Source organism: Amphiura filiformis, chromosome 12 (genome assembly GCF_039555335.1).
Source record: "Amphiura filiformis chromosome 12, Afil_fr2py, whole genome shotgun sequence".
Lineage (NCBI taxonomy): Eukaryota > Metazoa > Echinodermata > Ophiuroidea > Amphilepidida > Amphiuridae > Amphiura > Amphiura filiformis.
Genome location: NC_092639.1, coordinates 57136098 through 57161788, shown reverse-complemented (window position 1 = coordinate 57161788; position 25691 = coordinate 57136098). Strand labels below are relative to the sequence as shown.

The following is a 25691-nucleotide window of genomic DNA, read 5'->3' as shown; positions in this document are numbered from 1 at the left end:
ATATTAGGCTGGTCGTGAGAGAAAACACTTTAGGCACGTCTAATCATGGCGACGGCGTTTCTAGATCTTACAGATATATTATACCATGTTTTGCTATGTTTGTAATTGCAGTTTTGAAAAATGTTAACATCAAGTGTCATTTACAATGGAAATTTCCAAACCTTAAACATATTTTTTAAGTTTTAATTGGGTTCCTAAAATAATTTGAATGTCTAACTTCATGTACAAATACTACTTGATGAAAGGAACCTCCCAGCCAAGTTTCACAGAAATTGGAGTTATTTTTTAGAATTGGCAATTCAAGCGAGTTGTGTTTCGGAGGCTTCAGTTAACAACACAGGTGATCATAAAAGTAAAATATTTGGCTAACCACTACAAGTTGACATAAAAAAATAGGTAAAAAATATCACAATTACCAATTTTCATGCTTTGCTTTTAAGTATTGAATTTCAGTTGTGACAAAAATTAAATTATCACAGCAAGTCATTTTTTTGTTTCTGAGGCTTCATGTTAACAATTGTTAAACATTGCAGAAGTAGTTTTTTTGAAAACAACAGTGTTGGGATCATCTAAGCTGTTATTTTCTTGTGTATATTGAATCAATGATTCTATGCGGCAGATATTGTAGATTTATCACATATTAATTTTTTCACCCATTAGTTAAGTATGGTGTTTTTTGCATGTGAAGCCTCCGAAACAGGCTTTTATGGGTATCAGTATATTTTTCAAACATTAACCATAATGTCAAAAAATTTTTTAATTTATGACATTCTGCACATATCAAGTAATAATTACAATGCAGATATCAGTATGAAACACACCAATTTAGATATGCATAGATGATAATTAATCTTATTGTTGTTTCGGAGGCTTCATTTGTTTCGGAGGCTTCAATTGTTTAAAACGGAAAGTTTGTATTGGGTCCCATTTTCAAACGGTGATAAATATCTCCACGATTTAAAAACATGTGACTTGAGGATCTACTTTGCTACATTTTGATAAATAGATTGGAAGAGCTCTTTTATTTATATTTGCACAAGCTTGCTGAACAGTTTGTTTCGGAGGCTTCAAAAAAGTTAACGGAAAAACGGCTCTTTGAAATCAAGATTTTATAAAAATTTTAAAAGCTTGCAAATCGACTAATTTTTGTTACCCATTTCAAGTTATGATAACAACTGTTATGAATCAAGAAGAAATGAAGAAATAACCAAGAATTATGAACCAAAGCTACACCCACAAAGTTTGTTAACAATTGTTAACGGAAAATGAAGCCTCCGAAACAACAAATATCGAAGTCTGGTTCTCAAAAATACAGGGCTGTTCACAATTAAATCTAATGTGGCAGTGTTTACTGAACATATGACTGTACTTTCAGGATAAGAAAAATTATCCATGAACTAACTGAAGAAAACACAGGGTTTTACAAAATGTTACTGTTTTTATAGTTTTTCAAAATGGCAATATTAAGTACATTTCAGCCTGCTAAAACTGAACGCAGTAACTCCCAAAGCTGATTATGCTACCCAAGGTAGCTGCTAACTAGATGACTTATGTGGCCAAAAATCATGGAATTCTGTGGCTTTATTAGAACACTACGGATTAAGGTGGTACTACACCCCTGGCCAATTTCGTGCCTATTTTTGCATTTTTCTCAAAAATTATAGCACATTGGTGACTGACAGGTAAGATATGTATATTATAGGGCAAGGACTACAACTACTGTACTGAAAATTCAGCAACTCAAAGCAAGTAGTTATTGATTTATTGATCAAATATTGGTTTCCCTCATTTTTGACTGTAACTCCACAACTGTTGTCTATGGTGAAATAAAATGTCCAGTGCAGTAGTTGTAGTCCTTGCCCCTATAATATACATATCTTACTTGTCCCCAATGCGCTATAATTTTGAGAAAAATGCAAAAATAGGCACAAAATTGGGCAGGGGTGTAATTTCTTAAAATGTTAAAAATCCAAAGTTACACCCTTTACCGTGAAAATGACCATATATGAAACATAGATTGTGATAAAATTTAGAATTTTCTGAGTATATTGCCAAAGTTTCATTGGGATTGGGGCTATCACAAGGAAGCACAACAGCTAAATGTGAAAATTATGTGATCATCACCATTGTCAAAATGTGTCGTCGAAGCCAGAACTTCTTGGTGCTGCAGCGCTGGTGCTGCATTGAGAACATCATCTATGTGATTTATGATCATATTTCATGTAACTATTACTAATTTAAAGATTTATAACACGTTTTAAAGAGGCATTTCGTGATCCACAGCCTCATCCCCCCACTTTTCTCAAAAAAAGTTGAGATTTTTATATCACTGGAAACCTCTGGCTACATAATGTTTATGTACAAAATATTTCTTGCAGATTAATTCGTTTTGCAAAGATATCGTGGAATTTGAATTTCGTTCTGGTGCACCAGAACGAAATTACAACGCATTGTCTATGGAGCAGTGTAATACACATAATCATGCATAACTCGCAAACGCAAAATCGGAATCAACTGAAATTTTGGGAATAGGCTTTTTTCGTGGATATGTACTGAAAATGTCATAAAAAGAGGATGCTAGGATCACAAAATACTCCTTTAAGACATTTCGTGTATAAAAGAAATATAATCAATCCACTTTCCGCATCAACAAATTCTTAACACCATGGGCATGATGGGAAGAGATATCGTGTGATATCAAAATATTGGGCACTGGAATAGGAAAACCCTGAAAGTGTTGTATGTCTTCCTAGGATGCATTGCAGTTTATAAACACAATTACATCACTGCATTGGAAAAACCTCAGTCGACGCTGGTTTTCTGGGATGTGAATATTTTGTGTGGGTGTGTGTGTTTGGTGTTAGTGACAACTATCAATTGTCCTCAAACATCTTCCCATAATGCACTGTGTGTGACCCATCGATCCTGGTATAATGTTGTGTATGACCATGAGAAACCAGTGTATTCATGTCAACTTCTAGAAGATTACAGAAAGGGAGATCTCCAAATTATATTGTTTAACTACTTCTAGTAAGTTGATATAGGGGGCCTACCATTTGAATCACTCCTGTGTAGTCAGCTAAATGATATTTGCACCTGAGTGTTGTTGTTCATGGTACAAAATGGGTAGGTAGTAAAAGGTAGGAATTTGTGAAATGATGTACCGGTATCTAAATTTTCAAGTGCAGTTGTCTTACCTATACTTTAAGCTATGTGGTTGATATAATATTTAGTTAAGTTTACATATAAAAAGTCTTGCAACAGCATATAATTCAACTACTCAAAGTGTTATTTTTCTGGTTTCAAAAGTGTATTCCAAATTTTAGGTAGACCTTGTGTAAGACAAAAACCGTCAGACACAAAACGGACATTTTTGACCTTTAAAAGAGCATAACTTCCCTATACTTTGTCGTATTGGGGTACTTTTTGCATCATTGGCTTTCTTTTTCAATGCTCTTTCCAGTGATACCAAATTTGTGGGGGTTGGTAAAAAAAATCCAAAATCCACCGAACTCGCTACATGAAGAATGATGCACGCGGACTTGAATTTGAAATTCAAATTTAATGAAATTGCGCAGATGAGAAAGCCAGAAGAATATTGGTTATTGCATTCACCTGGTCCTGTATTCACCTGTTCTTCAGGCTCTGGAAATAGGGCTGTTGCCCTGTGATGCCCACCCAATTTCATCCTATTATTATTCACCGGCACTGCATGATTAATTGCATGTTTGCCGTGAACAGGTGAAGAATTAGTGCCGTACTATTACGCTGACTTTCGTATTCGGCGAGGAGGACGATTTTGACCTCCTGGTTTGTTTACAAACAGAGAGGTAGACAAAAAACCGCTCCGCTTGTCCAAACACTCAAGTATCAGAAGGATGGTCCACAATAGCGTGATTCACGTAACATGAATAGGGATTAAAAGCTGTCACGTAGAACCATGTGCTTCTATTGTCCAATTTGCCATCAAGATTTCATATGGAAACAGTTCAGACCCAGAACAGGATCATGTCAGAAATTAATAGACTCAGTACACGGTCGATCTTACCGCTTCCGATGTTGATTAAGATACTTCTTGCATCGATCCCGAGATGCGGAAAAACCAATAGTCATTTTGTCCCACATAAATGAATAAATAACAAAACCCCGATCCCCGGTGGACTCACCCAAAAGGTGACGTCACACCATATGATCGTCCTTATCCTCCTTGGTCTCCGACTGACACAGACGTGCCTATCGATTGTTCATAGCACTGTGTATCAATTTCTCGACCAAGGCGAGATATACGGTTGTAGTTTCACACCTTAGGTAAAACCAAACCGGTTTTGTTCGGCTGAGGATAGTTTTGACGGCATTTTCTGGCGAAAAAGTGACAAAAAACGATCCAAAACTTAGCTACATATCGTGCCTCCGTTTGTATACGGGACACACGAGCAATTCAAAATGGCCGCTCGTTGACGCCATTCATTTTGTTTCCCACGTAAAACAACCATTGCAGCCTGTAAGTTACAATAGATGTTTGTACATACACATTGTATTTCATGTACGGTAGGTTATTGTTGCTATGTTAGGGTGATTACTCTATCGTTATGTCTTCATTACCGTCCAATAAAGACGAGTTAATCAGATATTCATACGGTGGGGATTGGTAGGGACCCGTCTGACATTTTAGTAATAAAGTTAGCCAGTCCTTACTTTACCACTAACGTTAGCGACCAGCCTCCGTGCTCAGGTTTGCTTACTGGGCTTGAGTCGCGTGTTGGGGGGGGTAGTGCCCCCCCTTTCTCCTCGCCGCCTCGGCCCTGTCGGGCTTGCCCTTCCCTGGTGACGGAGCGGGACCCACACCCGCTCTGTTTCACCCACAGGGAGTGCTCACGATCTTCTAGATGTCTTTCTTTTGCTTAGGACTCTCCGAGTTCCAGCTTGACGATTGGGATAGGCTCCGTCGCCATCGCCATAAGACGAAGAAGAAATCTACCAAGGGCACTGGTAAGGTCGACACGGTGGATTCTGCTGTGACAGCCCCTATGGGTCATGGCAGGTCTGCTTAAGGGGCTCCGGTCCCCGGACAAGCAGGCGGTTCCTTCGGGACTGCTAAGCGTCCAAAGGCTCAGCAGCCAGCGTAAAGCACTGACTATACGTCGGAGCAAAGTAGCAGGCAGCAGAGCGGTAACCACCAGCGAAAACCCTAGCGGGTTTTGCAGCAGGAGGATACCAGTCGATACGGTAGATTCTGCTGTGACAGCCCCTATGGGTCATGGCAGGTCTGCTTAAGGGGCTCGGTCCCCGGACAAGCAGGCGGTTCCTTCGGGACTGCTAAGAAGGCGTCAAAGGCTCAGCAGCCAGCGTAAAGCACTGACTATACGCCGGAGCAAAGTAGCAGGCAGCAGAGCGGTAACCACCAGCCGAAAACCCCAGCGGGTTTTGCAGCAGGAGGATACCAGTCGACACGGTAGATTCTGCTGTGACAGCCCCTATGGGTCATGGCAGGTCTGCTTAAGGGGCTCCGGTCCCCGGACAAGCAGGCGGTTCCTTCGGGACTGCTAGCACGCCCAAAGGCTCAGCAGCCAGCGAAAGCACTGACTATACGTCGGAGCAAAGTAGCAGGCAGCAGAGCGGTAACCACCAGCGAAAACCCTAGCGGGTTTTGTAGCAGGAGGATACCAGTCCTCAGCGAAAATCCTCACGGGTTTTTAGCAGGAGGACACCCGCCTGTTGCAGGCATATCTACGGGCTCAAACAGCCACAGTAGTAGCCAGCGACGGGCAGCATGCAAGGGTACCCGGGCTTGCCTGGGTTGAACCCTAGCATGCATGGGTTCAGCAGAGACGATACCGCTGCTAACGCTGTGGGTGTAGTCTTAGCAGAACCAACTGGGGTTGTCACACGGCAGCGTTCCATGGCGGGACCGCCGAGTGATACCCTGGGCCCTAGAATAGCTGCTGGCTGTCCACAGGGACTGGCTGGCGATTATTCAGGGGTTGGGCTCGCAGTCTCTCACGGGACAGCGACCCAGGTGCATTCGGCGGCAGCTACAAAGACGAGCCACGGCTTGACTTCAGTGGTAGCCGCTATGCACCCGCCCATAGCTGCCGTGAGTGGTCCGCCACACACAGCGACCTTGGGCGAAGCTCTAGAGGGTACAGTAAGTAGCTTGAACAGCCTAGCTGATCAACAACCCACTTATGTCCTCGAGAGCCAGCGGAGCGTGGGTGATCCATTACCGTCAATGGGTCAATTACCCTCTCTTGATCGATCACTGTCAAATCAACAGGGCATAGCTCCATTGATTGACGCTGCCTATTCAGGTGGCGAGGTGATTGATCGGGGTATGCTGCGCTCAGCTACCCGTGGTACTAGGCAAGCTCCCTCTAGCCAAGGGACAGCCGGTATAGCGGGTACCCATACACACGGCTTGATCCCCTTGCGGGGAACGCAGTGAGGCATGGGTACAGTGGGACACAGCCGGGAGCCCGCACAGGCACCTACGCTGGAACCACGCATACAGCGGTACACAACCGGGAACCCTCACGGGTACCCATGCTAGTACCGCGCCGGTACCACGCCAGCACACAGCTTGATCCCCCAAACAGGGAACGCAGTGTGGCGAGGGTACAGCGGTCCACAGTTGGGAACCCTCACGGGTACCCACGCTGATACCGCACCGGTACGCAGCATTCGCTTTAGTCGCCACAGTCTCTGTGGCAACAAGGGGAGGCGGTGCTGGTACTGCAGTACCATGGGGTTACCCTGGTGGCGGATCCTTTCAGGGTCAGCTGCCGGCTGGGTATGCCCCGTGGTACCCGCCGCAGGGTGTTTCTTCCACGGCCTAGCACCGTGGCAAGTGTCGCCTAGCGATGGCCACGCAGTACCAACATCAGCTGTTGACCAGGCCAGCCGGCATGGGGCTAACCCAGATCTTGATCAGGGTAGGCCCGTGCTGCTAAGCGCTAGGACGACGGCTGCGAGAGCATGCGGACCCAGTGGTGCCATGGCGGATACCTCAGGGTCTTGCGGGGAGTACTCCCTCTTCTGCTGGCAGGTAGTCGGCGAGCCACACAGTGGTTATGCCTTCTTACCGCTTTCAGATGCCCGTCCTCAGTTACCGTCATCATCGGAGCATGATCACGGATACTGTGGGCGAGGGAAAGGAGTCGGAAGCTGAGTCCGGTAGTGACATCACTACAATCTCCTTCCCCCGCTGCCCCGCGAGGGGAGCAACAGCACTGATCTACCTCCGGACACCCCCTAAGGGGGAGTCCATGGAGGAGGACCAGGGGATCCTTTCAGCAGGATGCTCAGCTGCTGCTTCCTCACAGGGGACGCCTGCACTCTCATTCCCGGCAAACCTCACGGGTAGATATCGTAAGGCTGTCGAGCTCAGTAGAGCTATGACGCCGCGTGCTTGCACGCTTCCTCTGCGATGTAACGGGAGGACCACGGGACCTACCTGAGGGGATCCGAGAGGGACCCAGATGTCGTCAAGCGTATCACGCTCAGACAACATCTGAGCTCTTCCGCGAGGTGAGCCTATTAGCGGTGCTAACAGCTAGCCTCAACGAGAGCTCCATGGGCCTAGCCCATAGGGTGTCCACTCAGCGCTGGGAGGGGCCTGCCACTCCAATCGCTCAACGCGATGGAAAGGCAGGGTCCTTTTCTCTTTGGATGCTTCTGCGCCACGGTGGAGGACCGTGCAAAGAAGCTACCAACGGAGCACTCTGAAGAGGTCGGAAACTGCCCTTACCATGGGTAGGAGCTCCGACTTCAGCAGGCCGTGCACCACCAACAGTACCCGAGCCCACTACCTCTGCAGCACCCATTTCTGGGAGGCGCAAGGGTAGCACAGGAACAGCTGGCAAGCCCCGAAGAAGAGCAAGCGCTCTTCCAAGGGAAGCTAGGCAGAGCATTCCTGGGGGCTCAGCGGTTTTTCCACAGGGGATCTCCCAGTGGATTCGACCGCTTATGGCTTTCACCCAGAGGTGGGAAACCATCTCTTTGAGCGCCTGGGTATGGTCAGTGGTGAGTGGGGGTTACAGACTGGCAACCCAGTCTCCCCACATTCGCCTGCACATTTCAGAGGTCCACAGTAGTGCCGCCAGACGGCCCCCAGCGTCGGGCACTACTGACAGGGATCACACAGCTTCTCACGGCGGGCGATTGTCCCGGTTCACCCCCGTTCTACAGGTGATCTTGGAGCCATTGGCTCCAAGGAAGACTGGCGACGGGAGCCCCATCCGGAACCGCAGGCTGTTGAACACGTTCTTCAGGCCCAAGAGGTTCAGAATGGGGACTCTCGCCTCGGTGCTAGCCTGCCCCATCAGGGGCATGGGAACAGCATCGCTAGATCTCTCGGACGCCTATCTGCATATGCCAATCGCCTCTCAAGATCGGAGGCATCTGCGCTTCTAGGTACAGGATCAAAATTACCAGTTTTGATACCGCCATCCGCCTGTCCATCTCTCCCAGGGTGTTTAACACTCTTGGTCAGAGCGGTGGCAGCGCACCTGAAGCACAGGGGTGTCAACATCAGTTGCTACCTGGACGTTTGGCTCATATACGGACGCACTCCACTGAAGACTACGGGTCTCATGGGGTTGATAGTCCGAGGGTGCGGGACCCTGGATTTTTGATCAGCTCAAAAAGTCCAGCGTGGTCCCGACGCAGACACCACTATTTGTAGGGGCCCAGATCACCCTCACGGAGGGGTTCGGCGGTGCTCTCACCCGGCGGGTGATTTAACATGGTGCGGTGTGCCTGACTCTTGGCCGAGTCTCGGGCAAAACCCGCTGTGGCATGGATGAAGGTGGTAGGCCTAATGGCCAGTATGGTAGACCTCGTACTGTACTACCGTTTCTACGTTAGGCTTACCCAACTACACCTTCTAGCCTGCTTGCAGGCCCAGTCGTCACCCAATATCCCTCGCGGTTCCGTTGTCGGAGATCGCGCGAGAGGAACTCTGGTGGTGGACCCATCAGCCCAATTTGACCCAGGGTGTCAGGTTTCCTGCACCCCGGTATGTCACGTAGTGACGACCATAGCGCCAAAACGGGCTGGGGGTCCACATCCACGGAGACTCCGTCTCGGGCCTATGGGGGCCATAGAGACAGAGTTTCACATCAACCTCCCTCGCTTACGAGGAGGTGATCGTGGAATCACATACCGTTGTCCCGGAAAATAGGGTGGTGCAAGTTCAGGCAGATTACGATGAGAGCGATACACATCGCGGGCGTCACCAGCATCCTCGCGCACAATCTGTCACGAGGAAGGGTGTCGGGACCAGCAGAATGGTCCCTTGTTCGCAGGTCGCTCAGACGATCTTCAAGGGATGTACCACCCTCGAAAGATCTGTTCGCATCTCATCGCAATCATCCACTGCCGGTGTACTGCTCAAGGGTCGCGGGCCCCCAAGCATTCACCGTGGACGCTCTGTCCATAGACTGGGGAGGGATGACAGCTTATGCAGTCCCTCCGATCTCACTACTCATGAGGGTGGTGGCCAAGATCGGGTGGGAAGACTGCATTGTCATTCTGCTAGTGGCAAGGCCGCTGGCACTCCCCGAGGTACCAGATCTACTCCGGATGCCCGGAGCGGAGGTACCCAATCTATCACTAGAGCACCTGCAGTTAGCTGCATGGCCCTTACCAGGGAACACGCAGCGGAGGGATACTTTTCATCAGAAGCTGTTTTTCTCATCGCCGGGCTAGACGGAAGTCTACCCTCCGCACGTATAGCCAGAGTCTGGCTCCATACTACGCTTGGTGCAATGAGACAAATAGCTCTCCCGCTAGAGCCTCTGTGCTGCTAGTTCCGGAGTTTCTGACAGAAAAGTTCCAAGCAAGACTTCAGCGGGCCACTGGGGCCAGCTATAAGTCAGCTGTCCTCTCCATTCACCGAGGTTTTTCAGACGGGTCGACTATCATAGCCGATGGTTACCTTATTAGTCTACGACGGTATGTTCAACGAGTGTCTACCAAAAAGGAAAGTGATCCTCCTAAGGGATCCCAACACAGTCTTAGATTACTTTAAGGGTCACCTTTTGACCTTCCGTCAAAAGCGACGCTTAAATACGTAACCCTCAAGATGGCTTTCCGGTATGGCGTTGGCTTCGTGACGGCGGTGCTGAGTTGCACACGGTCTTGAGGTTAGCTTCCGTGTTCACAAACACTGGAGCGACACTGTTTCGGCGCTCTGTTCTCGTGACTACGAACGGGCGCGGTGCATACCGACATTCGTCCCTCTCCAATCCCCAGGGTTGGGCAAGGTTCGGCTGAAGCCAAAGATAGGCTGGGGTGTCCGATAAGGCGCTGCAGCACTATTTCTTCCGAACACAAGCCTTGCGAGGGACTCACGACCGCATTCATCACCCTTACAGAGTTTTTCGGTCCAGCCGCTGTCGCAATGGCTGGTCCAGGTGTTGGTGGGGTCCGGGATCGCGAAGGTTTCGCGTCCCACGACCCACTCGACTAAAGCTATCTCATCATCTTGGGTATACCGCTCGGTTGTCCCTTGAGGAGATCTAGCAGGCGGTGTCCCGAAGCCACCTTCGCCTCTTCTCTACGATACTTCCGTTTACGTTAGTAATCAGAGACGGGGCGGGAGGTTTACCGGGACATTGTTCGGGCGATCATAATACGGTGGTGTACGGGTACCAGGTTTTCAGACTATACAGAATGCTCAGCATGGTAAGAACCAGTGTCGCTATTCTTAACCACCAAACTTATTAAGTAAGGAGGTTTATGTCTGTGATCGCGTGGTCTTTTTGTTTCCCGACCGATGGGGGAAAATATTTTCTGACCTCGCGAAAACCATCGTTCCCCGCTCCCGATCCCTGATCAGATGCTGACCAATCTTGTACCTCCATCCGTCGGTTACTTGCTAGATCGATCTTTCAGATGTTGATGCAAGAAGTATCTTAATCAACATCGGAAACGGTAAGATCGACCGGTGTAGAGTCACGTGATGAACGTCAGTCTGTGAGCACGTTTGTTGGCGGATGCTCCCGAATTTTCATCATTTTTTACCGTTCAGCTTTCAATTTTACTAATCATACCCCAAGATGCGAAACAATAAAAACTCAGGGACAAATAAGAGAGTGGGTTCGCCCATGAAAAATCAACAGGAGAGCAGTAAGAAAGCTGCAAAAGCGTTAAGCTTCTGTGATGAAAATATGGACACGATGGGCAGCAGTGACCAAGCTTCCGTGTAAACAAACTCAAAGATGGCAGCGCCATGGATCAACGGGAGCCGCCGAGACAGATCAAGTACACCACCGCAGTGGTTTAAAGAGTTTGACGAACGACAAGAAGAACGTTTTCTAAAGTGTTTCGTGAATGTAAGGAACTCTTCAATGGACTGAAGCTGGAGGTGGATAATAAATTCCAAGCGGTCGGTAAAGATATTGATACCATTCTTGGTCAACTTAAATCGGCAGAACAGAAGATCGACGACTTGGAAAACAGAAGCAGGAGATGCAATTTGATCATATTCAATTTGCCAGAAGGAGCAGAGGGACATGATTGTTCTCAATATGTTTGTCATTTGATTAAGGAGAGTGGTGTCACAATCAACCCTCTCCATATCCAGAGAGCACATCGCACAGGGAGGATGGACACGACTCGTGAACAACCAAAGCCTAGACCCATACATATTGGATTTACTTTCTTCAAGGAGAAAGAGACTTGCCGTCAGAAGTTCTCTAGCAGAGTTATTCAAGAAGCAACAGATTTGTAATGCGAAGCTGTTTGTTGCCAATGATTATAGTGCTAAGGTGCAACAGATGAGAAGAGACAAACTCCCAGAAGTCCGTAAACTGAGAGCAGATGGGAAACAAGCCTTCCTTGTGTATCCAGCCGTGGTTAAAATTAGAGATAGCAAAGGTAATATCAGAAATCCATGAGGAGACAGTTTGGTTCTCAACTCAAGCTGATGAAGATACATGTAGCTGTAGTGGATTGACATTTGTACTTGTCATCGTGACTTGTATAATTCTTCATCATGACTTTAAACTTTAACTAAAGCTTCGAGTTATTAAGCGTTTTCTGTTCTGGATCGTTTTTCATTGGAAAAAAAAAATGTTATTGCATTCCAGCTCAGTTCAATGACAGTTTTAATGTGAAAGACTTGAGTGTTTCCAATAATTTTTCTTTTATTGTGTGTTATTAATTAATACATTTAATTGTGGTGAGAGTTTCAGGTTTGCGTCCATCTCTTTTTTTTAAATTTATGTATTATTCACATGCGGCCGTTCTTCATTTTTCATAAATCATTTTTTGGGAAGATAATTTTTTTTTTTTTTTTTTTATTCTGGTTATTTCATGTGGTGGAATTCGGGATATGTGGACGCGGGTCTGGGGCTTTCATTACGGCCATGATAATATCTTGATTATTGAACAATCATCTTGGATTAAGTAAGGTACTAACGGTACAGAGTTTGTAGCAGCTGTGTCATTTTAGCTGCAGTGATATTATTTGGTATGGAGCCAGTTGCATCTATTTGCTTTGTGTACATCTCTGGCTTCCTTGAACTATTCTTTTTTTCCTGAAATTTTCAGGAAAATAGGGCATTTGAGTTCTCTGGCATTCAAACTGCATGAACAATGAACATTCATGAACAATCTTGTACATTATATTTATGTACATGTAGCAAAGACTCTGTTGCAGGTGTGCCATTTTAATTGCATTGACATTAATTGATAAGGAGCCAGTTGCATCTACAAGTAAATGCTTTATGTGCTTTTGGTATTTATGATAGTTTTTCAGGCTTCCTTGACCTACAATGTATTCAATATTCTTTTTTCCTGATCTTTTTTGAAAAATAGTGGACATTTGTGTACTGTGGTGTTCAAGTTGCTCTTTGAACACTCTCCTAAATTTGAATTTTCATTCATGTAGGTACATGTAGGTGACCCGCCTCTGCAAATAACCTGGAGTACTGACCTCTGTTTCATGTTTTTGCTTTTGTGACCTTTTCAAGGTCCTTCTTTTTTCTGGTTTGATGAGGCTCGCGATTTGTTGGTTTTTTTCCCCCCCCAGCTTTGAGGTACGGTACTGAAGGTTTTGTAGGAGCTGATCATCTATACTTTTTATATCTTTGTACATGTATGGATATTCTTTTTTTTAAATTTATTTTGTAATTGTTTTTTGGGGATTAATGTTTTGGGTTTGAAATATTTTGTAAATTTTTTACTGTGGGGGCTTCCGTCGCCCAGTTCTGGCGTTCCGACTGGTTAGAATTGTGTTGCATCTTGAGATTCTAGCCATGTGGTGCGGGTTGTCACTGATTGGGATTGGGTCAGTGTTGTATGTTGTCCGTGTTTTTGTTGTCTGTTTTTTGTTTCAATTTCCCGTGTTACAGATTCATGCGTCCAAATTAATTACTTGGTGTGGAATGATAAGCCACTTTTTTTTCTTCTTTTTTTTTCGTACTTTTTAGAGCAGAATTTTGTTTTTCTAGTTAAATGGCTCTTAAATTTTCAGCTTTTAACTGCAGAGGATTGCAGGATGGTTTAAAGCGTAAGGCAATTTTCAGTTATTTCCATAAAAAAAAGGATGATGTAATTTTTCTGCAAGAAACTCATTCATCCGATCAAAATGAAACTTTTGGAGCTCTCAATGGGGTGGTCATTCTTGGTTTTCAAATTACTCTTCTAATAGTAGAGGGTTGGAATTTTGATTAAATCAAATCATAAAATTTCAGTTAATTCTATAGATAAGGACCCTGAGGGTAGATTTCTTGTTCTTGATATTATTATTGATGGTTTTCATGTGATTTTGGTTAACATTTATGCTCCCAATAATGATGACCCAGAATTTTATTTTGATGTTTTTTCAAAATTGGACAATGTTGATGCGTCTCGTTTAATAGTCGCTGGAGATTTTAATCTTGCTTTGGGACCCCTTGATTATCGTGGTTCTTGTGTCGTTCATAGTAATAACAATTCAAAGAATGCTCTGATTTCCTTAATGGATGAATTCAATCTTGTTGATGTGTGGCGTAATGAACATCCACATTTGCGTGCTTACGAGACACCAAAAAAACCGCCTGTTCTGTCTAGGCTTGATTATATTTTAGTGTCTTGGGCTTAATTGATAATATTAAAGATTCTAATATTATTTGTGGAATTAAGTCTGATCACTCAATTGTGAAATGTAATATTTCTATAAATGAGCCACCCAGAGGTAGAGGTTACTGGAAAATGAATTGTCATTATCTTAGGTCTGATGCAGATTTTATTTCATTTATCAAGGATAAAATTAATGACTTTAAGGACATTCACAAAGATACCTCTTGTACTCCACATGTTGTTTGGGATGCTTTTAAATGTACTATCACTGGTCATTGCATTCAATACTGCAGTAGAAAGAAAAAAGAGAAAATGAAAAAGAAACAAGAGATTCAAATCAAAATTGATCAGATTAACCATGATATATCTAATCTCAATGATGGTGACACACAAAAACTTTCTAATTTGCTTAATAATCTTGACTCATTACAAGAGGATTTAAACAAAATTATTGATAATGAAACTGCTGGTTTAATTGTTAGATCCAGAATAAGATGGGCAGAACAGGGTGAAAGAAGTACTAAATATTTTGTAATCTTGAAAAACGTACCAATGAAAAGAAAAATATTTATTTCATAAAAGATGAAAATGGATCCCCTATTTCTGATCAAAAAGACATTATGAATCACCTTCAATGTTTTTATCAATCTTTATATAGTTCAAAATCTACTCCAAATAATAAGGATAATGTAACATCATTTTTGGATAATTTGAATATTCCTCATCTTTCTAGTGATAGTAAAACTAAATTGAATAGACCAATTACTAAAGCTGAAATTTTTCAATCTTTGAAGGCCATGAACTTGAATAAAACCCCTGGATATGATGGGATGCCTGTGGAATTCTACATTGTCTTTTTCAATGATATTTCTGACATGTTGATGAATTGTTTCCAATATTCTTTTGAGCAAGGTTGCATGTCTATTTCTCAGCGTACTGGTGTAGTGACTTTATTACCCAAAAAGATAAAGATCCCCATTTTATTAAGAATTACAGGCCTATTTCTCTCCTTAACACTGATTATAAAATTATTGCTAAAATCATGGCAAATCGATTTAAATTATTTTTGCATGAAATTATCCACGAAGATCAGACTGGCTTTATGAAAGGGAGAAATATCGGAAATAATATCAGAACAATTCTTGATATTATTGATTATTGTGATTCAAATAATATTCCAGGTTCTATTGTCTTGTTAGATATTGAAAAAGCATTTGATAGTGTGGAGCATGATTATTTATTTCAGGTTTTGGAGGCATTTGATGTTGGAAATAATTTTATTCAATGGGTTAAAACATTTTATTGCAATAGAAAAAGTTTCATTTCAAACAATGGGTTTTTATCTGATGAGATTTTCTTAGAACGTGGTATATTTCAAGGTTGTCCAATTTCGCCTTTGTTGTTTTTGTGTGCGATTGAGGTGCTAAGTATTTCAATAAGGGGAAATGACAAAATTAATGGCATTAAGATTGGAGATAAAGAAAAAAAGGTTAGTCTTTTAGCTGATGATACAACTTGTTTTTTGCATGGAGATTTAGAATCTTTTAGGAATCTTTTCGATACACTTGAACATTTTGGCAAACTCTCTGGGTGCAAAATAAATATGTCAAAGTCTGAGGCTATTCACATTGGAAGGTTGAAAGGGAATGATTTAAAGCCATTTAGTGATAAAGGTCTTGTTTGGAAAAATAATTCGTTCAAAACACTTGGGGTTCACTTTTCATTAAATTTGAATGCATTGTATGAGATTAATTTTCTCCCCAAACTTACTCAAATTCAACGAACTCTAAATTGTTGGCGTTCAAGGAATCTGTCATTAGTTGGAAAAGTTGCAGTGATTAAGAGTTTGTTATTACCACAGCTTATTTATTTATTTTCAGTTTTATGTATTCCAATTCCAAAGGTTTTCTTTAAAAATTGAATTCTTTGTTTTTAAATTTATTTGGAATGGTGGAAATGACCGGTAAAAGCGAAACTACCTTTTGAACGATTACAGCAATGGAGGGTTATGCATGATTGATATTGAGGCCTTTTCCCAAGCTCAAAAATTAGTGTGGGCAAAGCATTTGCTGGATCCTAATTGTGATGATTTTTGGAAACATTTGGAAACAAATGTACTTTCAAATTTCCATACTGACACATCAGCTTTATGGAAAACAGATGCTCCAAATTGTGTTCTTGCTATGTTAAAAAATACTCAACTGGCTGAAACTCTTAGGGTTTGGTATTTGTATAAGAAGAAAATAAAAGAGAATCTTGGTTATAATAATTATTTCCTTCAGGATTCCATTTGGTGGAATTGTAATATTCGTTTGAAAACCAAGAAATTCTTCTTTTATCAAGATTGGTTTGATCGTGGTATACATACTCTTGAGGATCTTAATAGGGGGTATAATTTTATTAAATCTTTCGAAGATCTTGTTCTCGAATTTGATATATCTATTAAAGACAGAAGAAAGTACAACTATCTTATGAAAGGAATTTCAATTGACTGGTTTTATAACCCTCCTAATGTTCAAGAAAATGTTTTTGACAAGATTGTTGAAAGCTTATTTGAAAATGGCAAAATTACGAAGTATTCATACACTATTTTGAAAACACGGGAGGGACCTATCAAAACTGAGAGTTTTTGGATTGATGTGTTAAATATGGATCAGGATACGGATTGGAATGAAGTTCACAATAATAATTTTTCTTGCAGTGTTGAAACTCAACTTAGGGCTTTTTACTTTAAATTGTTTCACAGAGCAATTTGCACAAACAAATTCCTTCATAAAATTGGTAGAACTGATTCACCACTTTGTTGTTTTTGTAATAATTCTGAGGAATCTTTGGTGCATTTATTTTGTGATTGTGATAAAATCAAATGCTTGTGGAACAGTCTGACCCAATTTATTGAAAACAAAACTGGTGATAATATTACAATTTCTAACTACCAAAAAATGTTTGGGATTAATGTTTATGACTCTGAGCACAGAACTGTAATCAACTTTCTTGTATTATGTTTGAAGTTTTATATTCATAGATGTAAATTTCAAAAGACTTCTCCCAGCTTCCAAGCTTTTATGAACTTTGTGAGAATGAAACTTAATACTGAGTATAGGATCGCAGAAAGTAAAGGTAAATTGGGCAAACATTTTAAGAAATTTTCGTTTGACTTTAATGAGGATTGAGGTCAATTTGCCTGCCAACCTTTTTTTTTTTTTTTTTTTTTTTTTTTTTTTTTGTACTTTTAATGTTTTTTTCACATTCTGTGCACGTCTAATGTAAATAACATGGGAAACTTGTCCTTTTGTCTGTTTTTTTTTTGTTGTCTGTGTTTGTTTTGTTGTTTTTTCTGATGTTTAAAAAATTGTATATCATAAAATCAGCCATCATTTATATTTTGTAATCTGTTAATAAATCACAGACAGTAACACCATGGCTGTCCAAGAGAAAAAAAAAAAAAAAGATCGACCGGCGTACTGAGTCTAGTCCCAAACAGAAATGTTTGGTAGACTCATAACCGTGCGATCTTACCTTTCCGATGTTGATTATCCCGGACCCCGCCACCCCTACAAGTTTGGTCCGAGTAGGGGATCCCAAGTCGGATAAGGGGCGATCATATGGTGTGACGTCACCTTTTGGGTGAGTCCACCGGGGATCGGGGTTTTTGTTATTTATTCATTTATGTGGGACAAAATGACTATTGGTTTTTCCGCATCTCGGGATCGATGCAAGAAGTATCTTAATCAACATCGGAAAGGTAAGATCGCACCGGTTATGAGTCTACCAAACATTTCTGTTTGGGACTATTTTGTTCTGGGTCTGATTATTCGGACTAGTGAAGAATATGTTGACTTGTTGGGGTTTTTTTGCATCATTTTTCATTCTGGTATCACATTAAGGACTCATAAGATAGATATTCTTCAGTCTTCTTTTCTTGAGTTTCCTACTTAAAGGCTTAATGTACGATTTCCGTCAGATTTTAAATTTGTCATTATATACTCAAAATGCTGAAATAATACTAGTAATAATGATCGGGAATGGTTTCTGTTTCATGAAAGAAACACTGCTTGTTATTTTGGCCGTTTAACAGCAGTTCTATGATAGTGGACATAAAGTCATAATTTCTTGAATTATGACTTTATGTCTAACTTTGCTCTGTTTACCTACAAACACAACAAATTTGGCTGATTCCATTTAGGTGCAAGTTGTGACATGTGTAAACATTACAAATATGCAAAAAAAATCAGGTTTGAAAAAAATTAACCAAATTCATATTATAAGATCGTACATTATGACTTTAATACAATTTTTTGCAAATAATGAAAAAAATATGCGGTAGGTTTTGGAGCATGCGGGCGGCGGACGCAAATCTACTATTTTAATTCCCATAGTCTTAATTACAGCATAAAAACATACATATGAACCAATTTTAGCCTAGCTGCTAGGTATGTGCATTTATTAGGCCTACTAACATTATATTACAATTTTATTTTGCTGGATTTTGTTTTAACCAACTACACTGAATTTTTGGCAAGGATATCAATTTTTTCACAAATTTCTTGTTTGCATTATCGGCAACTTTGTCTTTGATATATCCATTATCTTCAGAAAGTGATATTGGCGATATTGATATTTTTAGCTAGTCGATTTATTGATTATTATCAATATATCGATGGTCCTTACTGTGCTGTCTTACAAGTAGTCTCCTAAATGTTTAAGGGTAGTCAGTACAGAGAGTGTAGAATCAGTCAGCTTACGCTCATTAGTCATTTCTTTAAACAGAAACATATTTACACAGAATATCTCTTGGGTGTTGCCGTAACATTGTATAATATCCATTTAATAACATAATTTTTGTTTTCTTTTGTTTCAGAAGTCTAGCTGTATTTTGATAATCCAACCAACCAACCAGTCATCATGAATATCCCTCCAAACAACACAATCTATATCAACAATCTCAATGAAAAAATTGAGAAAGTCGGTAAGTTTAATAATTAATATACACACTGGGAAGTGCCAGGGGTGTCTATTCTTCCAGAAAATCTTAATTATTCCCTCACCCTCCCACGGTGTCAAATCCTTCCCCAGATTGTTCCCCAAATGGAATCCCACAAAAATGGACCCAAAAGGGACAATTTTATGCTGGTTGCTATCTACATGTACTTTCCCTTTCTTGTTACCCACCATCCCTGACTGAATATAGGTGAGTTACTTGTTCTACTCAGTTTTCCCTACAAACATCAAATTCTTCCCTAGATGGTCCAGTCTGGACACTGAACCAGTGCACCTAAGGACTATTAATGGTTTAATTTAATTAGGGAAGACAGACTCAGACTGTCAAACACCTCTAGGCTCTTTATTATTTTTAGGGTTGTGATTTATTATTTTCAGGGGTGTGAGAGTTCAGAGGGTTTTGATTTTCAGCTGTTTTTGTACACTTACTTGCTTTGTTCAAAAGTTTAGGATCTTCCCAAATTACAGCTTTTTGCTAGCTGTTTTCAGCTTTTTCAGTTCTTTTATATGTGGTGACTCACACCCCTGGTTATAAAGCATTATAATTAAAATTCATCTGTAGCACAGAGTTTGGAGATTGCCACTGAACTATTGCATCTAGGGAAGGATAATCAATGATTTGGATCCGAAGCTGAAGTTTACAGGGAAGACAAACTTGAACAAGTTTATTTAAGTTAGCTAATTGGTATGTACCCATTATAATTCTTCCCTAAATGGCACTTGATGAATTCACCTACCCTGTAGAGCAGTCACTGCTAGCCAGTGACCATCTATTTCATTCCAAATTAGGTTTGTTTTTTTAATCTTCCTTGAATCCTGTGGATCTCTTTTTTTTTCTTTTTTTTTCCTCCTTTTCAAAACATAAAATTCTTCCCTCCCCTTTTGGGGGCGAATAACGGAAGAATAGACACCCCTGGCCGAAGTGCTGAATTACAAATGTAATTAAGCGGGTGACTGCTTTTCAAAATTTTCTCGGTTGCAAATCCTAGGCTCAGATAGTGTTATAAATTGAAAAAATGAAATGTAATTTAAACAACTTGTAATTCTGAGGTCTTCAATTATGTGTGTGATCAAATAAAATTTCAGGTAGCAAGAAAGTTGATTTTGATATAAATTTATGGACAAAAAGAAGTGTTAATAAATGTGTACATCCAAATCAAAAGGATGCAGTTGTCATCGGCTGCATGTGTCTCTTTTTACATAATAGCTAGGAACAAATCGGTACCAGACTCATCCTAATTGAAGGTCACATCAAATCATCCTCAAATTCACATGGTTTAGGAATACAGAGAACATTTCTAAACCAGGTGACTTTGGGATGATTTAAAGTGACCTCCAATTGGAGATGAGTCTGGTATTCGTAACTATCATGTAAAAAGAAACAGCCAACAAATGCATCCTTTTGATATGATGTACACGAATGTGTTGTTTTGTCTACAGCAGTACTTCCTATAAAATGTGTTATGAAGTTTGTGAGTTTTATGCCAATACATTGTGCATTATAAATCACTGCTTTTTCTTTTTGTACAAAATTGCCGCTCTGAATTTTTGGTTGTTGAAGGTACAGCCTTCATCATTGATTGCTATCTTTACAAGAAAATAATAACCATTACTTATAAAGATCTTCTGATATTTTTTCTTCCTTCAGAGCTGAAGAAGTCACTGTATGCCATTTTCTCACAATTTGGCCAAATTCTGGACATAGTAGCACTGAAAACATTGAAGATGAGGGGGCAGGCATTTGTCGTGTTCAGAGATGTAACCAGCGCCACCAATGCACTACGATCAATGCAGGGCTTTCCATTTTATGATAAGCCAATGGTGAGTAAATACAAGGAGATGGGGAGCTTAAGTTAAATAATGAAAAAAAACGTTTTAACTTTTTAAGGGCTGTTCAAACTAATGTTGTGTGAAATAAAGCACGGTTGCATGTTATTTACACCACCATAGTGCGTATTATGGGAGAGTACTCTGATCTGGTGCATGAGGTCCGGGGTTCAATCCCAGGGAGTGCTAACTTGCTGGGGTATTGGCTTGTCTAAATTTAATTGCCAACATGTGTAGATTAAAATCAGACTTCTTTCTGTTCTCCCAATGGTTCATTTAGAAGTGGGTAACTGCAGGGGGGCCGGCCAAGATTGACTGAATTTTGACGTCGTCATTGGTTTTACACGTAAACACAAAAATTTCTCAAATAATTCCAAAAGTGTATGCATGTTCTTAAGCACTATTTTATCAGTCTAAATCCGTTGAGGTTCGACAGTGAACCTCATTGTAAGTAGGGTACTGTTTTTTGAATGTTTTGTATGAATAACGCACGATATGTTTATGATATATACTAAAAATTTCTCCCATTGTGTATCAATGTATGCGTGGTCTAGCGGTAAAAATCTCGACTCCCACGCAGAGGGTCCCGTGATCGATTCCCACTCCCGGCTATAATAATTTTTTTTCTTCACATTCATTTTGAATCCAAAAATATCTATTTTCATGTGAAAATGTTTACATTGCACTGAGAAATGTATTTTGTGCATTTTTTTTGTAACGGGCCAATAGAGCTAAAAACGCACCTCGGCACAGGGCGTCCAACGTTTAGGCAGTGTTGCCGTCATATTGTCTGTTTTGTTTACGCTATTGGCTGTTGCCACATGAATAATGTCAGCCACCATCGTCTGGGTAACTGTCCATGAGAGTCCTACATCATTCAAAATATTATTATAGAGTCTATACATGTATATCAGTCAGTTTTGAAAAGAGTAGGATAAAAAGCCCTGTACTGACCCAATATGTCCTGATTACATCCAAAGAGGGTACATACTGGAAAGCAGTGCTTGGCACTGATTAATGGCTAACATAATTATGTACATGTGCCATAAAACAATTTGTTAAAAGAATGATAATAGTTTCCTGTCATATACATGTATATCACTTCTTTTACTACCTTCTTTGAAGATGTGCTGTAGTTGTAATGATAGGCAAACTGAGGCAACCAGTGGTTCTTATTTGCACTACCATGTGAGAAATGAGCCTTGACATTAACCCCCTATTCTTATAAGATTGCAGAGTATTCAAATGTTGAACTAAAAACCATTGAATGTACTTTTCACTTTGTAACAGAGAATACAATATGGCAAGTCAAAGTCTGATGCCGTCGCCAAATTAGATGGTACGTTTGTACAGAGGGAAAAGAGACCACCTGCTGAGAAGAGGAAAGCTGCTGAAGTACAGAAAGGTAAAAATTTTGCGAGTTACCAGCTTACAGGCCCATTCAGAGATCCCAGTTACGATAACAAAAAATGAGAAAAATATGTGTATAAATTGCTTAGAAGTGAAAGATAAGTCATTAACGTTGTTATTTGGTATTTTTGCAATGAAAAATTTGGCAAAAAAAATGAGGAAAACTGCTATATTTACAAAGTTAAAGCCCCATTCAAATACATTAGGAAGATTTAAGACTTCCACAGAGGGAGTATGTTTTTTTTTTGCACTTGGAATTGGACCAGGGTTACTTATTTTGAAAGCCATACTCCCCTGTATATGGCTTTACATATATTTCACTGGGGTGAGTATTCCAAATGGAAGTTACCCAATTGTGTATTCTATATGAAACCCATACACCCTCTTTGGAAGGCTTTCCATAAATCTTCCACAAGGGGAGTATGGATTTGAAATGGAATAGCCCAATATATTATAATATATATCAATCACAGGTAAAGAAAAGAGAAGCAAACAGCAAGCAGCACAGAAGGCAACACCCCCACCAGCGCAAAGACCTGCACAGACAGCACCACCACTCATGGGACAAGTGGTCCCTCCGATGATGGGACAACCACCTCCAGCCTTGCTGCAACAGCCACCTCCACAACAGGCACCACCTGCAGGTAAGTTGTCATCATTCTTGTAATCGTAGGGTGATCTTACAGTGTTTGTCATTTTTGGGCTTTTCAATTTCAGTGATAAATTTATCAGATTTACCTAATTCTTCAATATTTGCTGGGCTCTTTACATAATTATATTTGACCATTATAATTTTGTGTTGTTTTCATGAGTAATTACAGTGACTTCAGGCATTTGAAATGTACATTTATTTGAATTAAACTATAATATGTCTTACCCTTGTTATGAAGTAAAATATTGACCGAATATTTCACACACTTTTTACTCGACAGCACCAGTGCCTGATTTACCAAACCAAATTCTGTTCCTTCAAAATCTACCTGAGGAAACCAGTGAACTCATGTTGCAGATGCTTTTCAACCAGTAAGTTTGTTTGTTTGTTTGCCTAGGTTGGGTCCGTTGAAAATAAATGGTCCACACCTATGCAGGATGCACAAGCTAGGCTAGCTTAGCCTATAAAAACATACTAGGCAATATAGTTAAAAGGAAGAAGAATTAGAAGCAATGAAGGCCTATCCCAACAATCAATATAACAATTTTACTCTTAGTCTCTTAGCCTTTGGGTCAAACAGACATGTGAGAATTTTCAGGTTTGAACTTGAATTCAGGTTGGTTTTTTAGCTCAATTTGCAAGGCAAATTGAGACTATAGACATCGTACAGATTTTTGTATGTTTTTTTCTTTCTCTTGCTACATCGTTTGAGTAATGGAGCTGGTAATTTGAGGTGGCGATCTTTGCAAGTTTGTTCATGAAAGTTACTTATTTTGCTGGGAAAAAATGGACAGGAAGTGTGCTTTTTCGAGCAATTTGTCACGAAAAAATTGTGCAGTTTCACAAGAATAATCTCATTCCTAGATTTCTTACATGCTACACCAGGTTTAACCTAGGTGTTTTAAGCAATATAAGTCATCTGTTACATGTTTACATTTTAGCTTTGCCAATGATGTTACTGTGTTTTATGGAGGTTTAGATTTGGAGCATGTGTATTTTTGCAGAGACCTCTCAGATATTTGTGAGGATAGTTTTACATAGTAATTATTTTCTGTGAGATTGTAAAATTCTACAGCTCTTTAACCTATTGTCAACAGTAGAGTGTTTGTTTAAGAATTAGTTCAAGTGCTTGACAAGGACAAAGTAATCAGGGTTGCCAAACTCATAGTTCGGTAGCCCAAATGGGTAACTTTTGAAGATTTTCCCTGAGACTTTCAACAATTTCCTGTCCCACAGAAACACTTTATGGTTAAGAAAAAAAATTGGGTGGCTTTTCAGCAATGCAGGTGCAATTTGGATGTCTTGAAAGCCTACATTTATTCAACTAATTAACAGACACACTACACAGATAAATTTGGGGTAAATTTAGTAATTGGAATCCTTGAGAGCGTTCACATGGTAGATTTCCCCCAAGTTTTTGTCCGAGAACCGCTTTGCTCAAGCAAAAATTCCTCTAGCTGTGTGGACATGCCTAAAGACAAATATTTATTACTGCTAATATTCCTGTCAGTTTATACCTGAAGATATTTGGTGCCCATTCATTTATTTATTATTCATTAACAATTTATATGCAGAATAACCTCAGCACCTTGCCTCCCTCCTGAGCAGTGGCATTGGGAGCTAGGGGGCAAGTTGCATCCCCAACACAGAAATTTCCAGTGATGAAAATGGAGATGGGGATCGGAGTAAAGTGTCATTAAAATGACTGAAAAAGGTCAAAAATTGACAAATGGGGACAGAGTTTGGCTTTACTCCCGCACACTAAAATGCTGGCTATGCTGTTGTTCCTAAGGCCACCTTTGTTTCAGATGGACATTTTATTGTGAAAGGACCTATATGTCATTGCACAAGAAAATGAAGAAATACAATAAAAAATTTCCACATAGCCCCTGAATTAAAAGTATTTAATTATTTTTGTAATCACTCAAAAGCATTTTGTGAGAATTTTACATCCAAACTAAGTGCTATTCAATTTTTATGGGCCTTTTATTTTACATGTAAAGTCTATGGGATTAGAAATGGACAGCAATATTGAAAACCCTCATTTTGGGCCATTTTAGTCACTAAAATGACCATAAAAAAGAATAGCACTTAGTTTGGCTGTAAAATTCACACACAATGCTACCTTAGTGAGTACAAACATAATTAAATACATTTCATTTGGGGGCTATAGCAAAAAAAATTTCCTATACCTTAATGGTTATGAAACAAAGGTGGAGGGCCCTGTTGCACATAAATGACCTTTATATACATGTACATTATGCCACGTAAAATTAAAATTTTGTTTCACATCCCCACCATGAGAAGTGGATCTAATGTAACACCAAGATAATTGGATTCATTTGTATGATCAAGCATGTTATATTCTTGAACTTGGTAAGAATGTGAGATGCACCAAATACTATATTATTTAGTTTTATTGTTAATGTTGAGAGTTAACTCGTTTTATAAAACCAACTAGCAATATTCTTGACATAAATAAATAAAGAAATGTTATAAACACAATTAAATACCAGTGTATTAAAAAAAACCCAATTTGATATATTCAACGGTTATACATATATCTGAACATTATATTTATTTTTAAAATTTCAAATAACAATTGAGCTACAGCACCCTTGGTGCTCTTGTTTCTTTCCAAATTAACACACTTTCTTTTAATATCAGCCTGTTTTTTGGCCTTTTTAGCCTAATTTCACATACCTTTTAAGGTTTTTCCATGGATGATCACTCTCAT

The 25691-nt window shown here is 40.5% G+C and overlaps 1 protein-coding gene across 2 annotated transcripts in view; it reads left to right on the top strand.

The window, feature by feature from the left end:
* Window positions 1-25691, top strand: part of LOC140166462 (U2 small nuclear ribonucleoprotein B''-like) — a 39259-nt gene that overhangs the window by 7256 nt on the left and 6312 nt on the right. For both annotated transcript variants that reach the window (XR_011860864.1, XM_072189941.1), the window contains exons 2-6: window positions 18926-19033; window positions 20714-20886; window positions 22183-22297; window positions 22776-22946; window positions 23235-23325. Coding sequence is in view for 1 of the 2 variants with exons in the window: in XM_072189941.1 (XP_072046042.1) it covers window positions 18970-19033; window positions 20714-20886; window positions 22183-22297; window positions 22776-22946; window positions 23235-23325 (614 nt within the window). In the remaining variant the exon portion in view is untranslated. The remainder of the gene's footprint in view (window positions 1-18925; window positions 19034-20713; window positions 20887-22182; window positions 22298-22775; window positions 22947-23234; window positions 23326-25691) is intronic.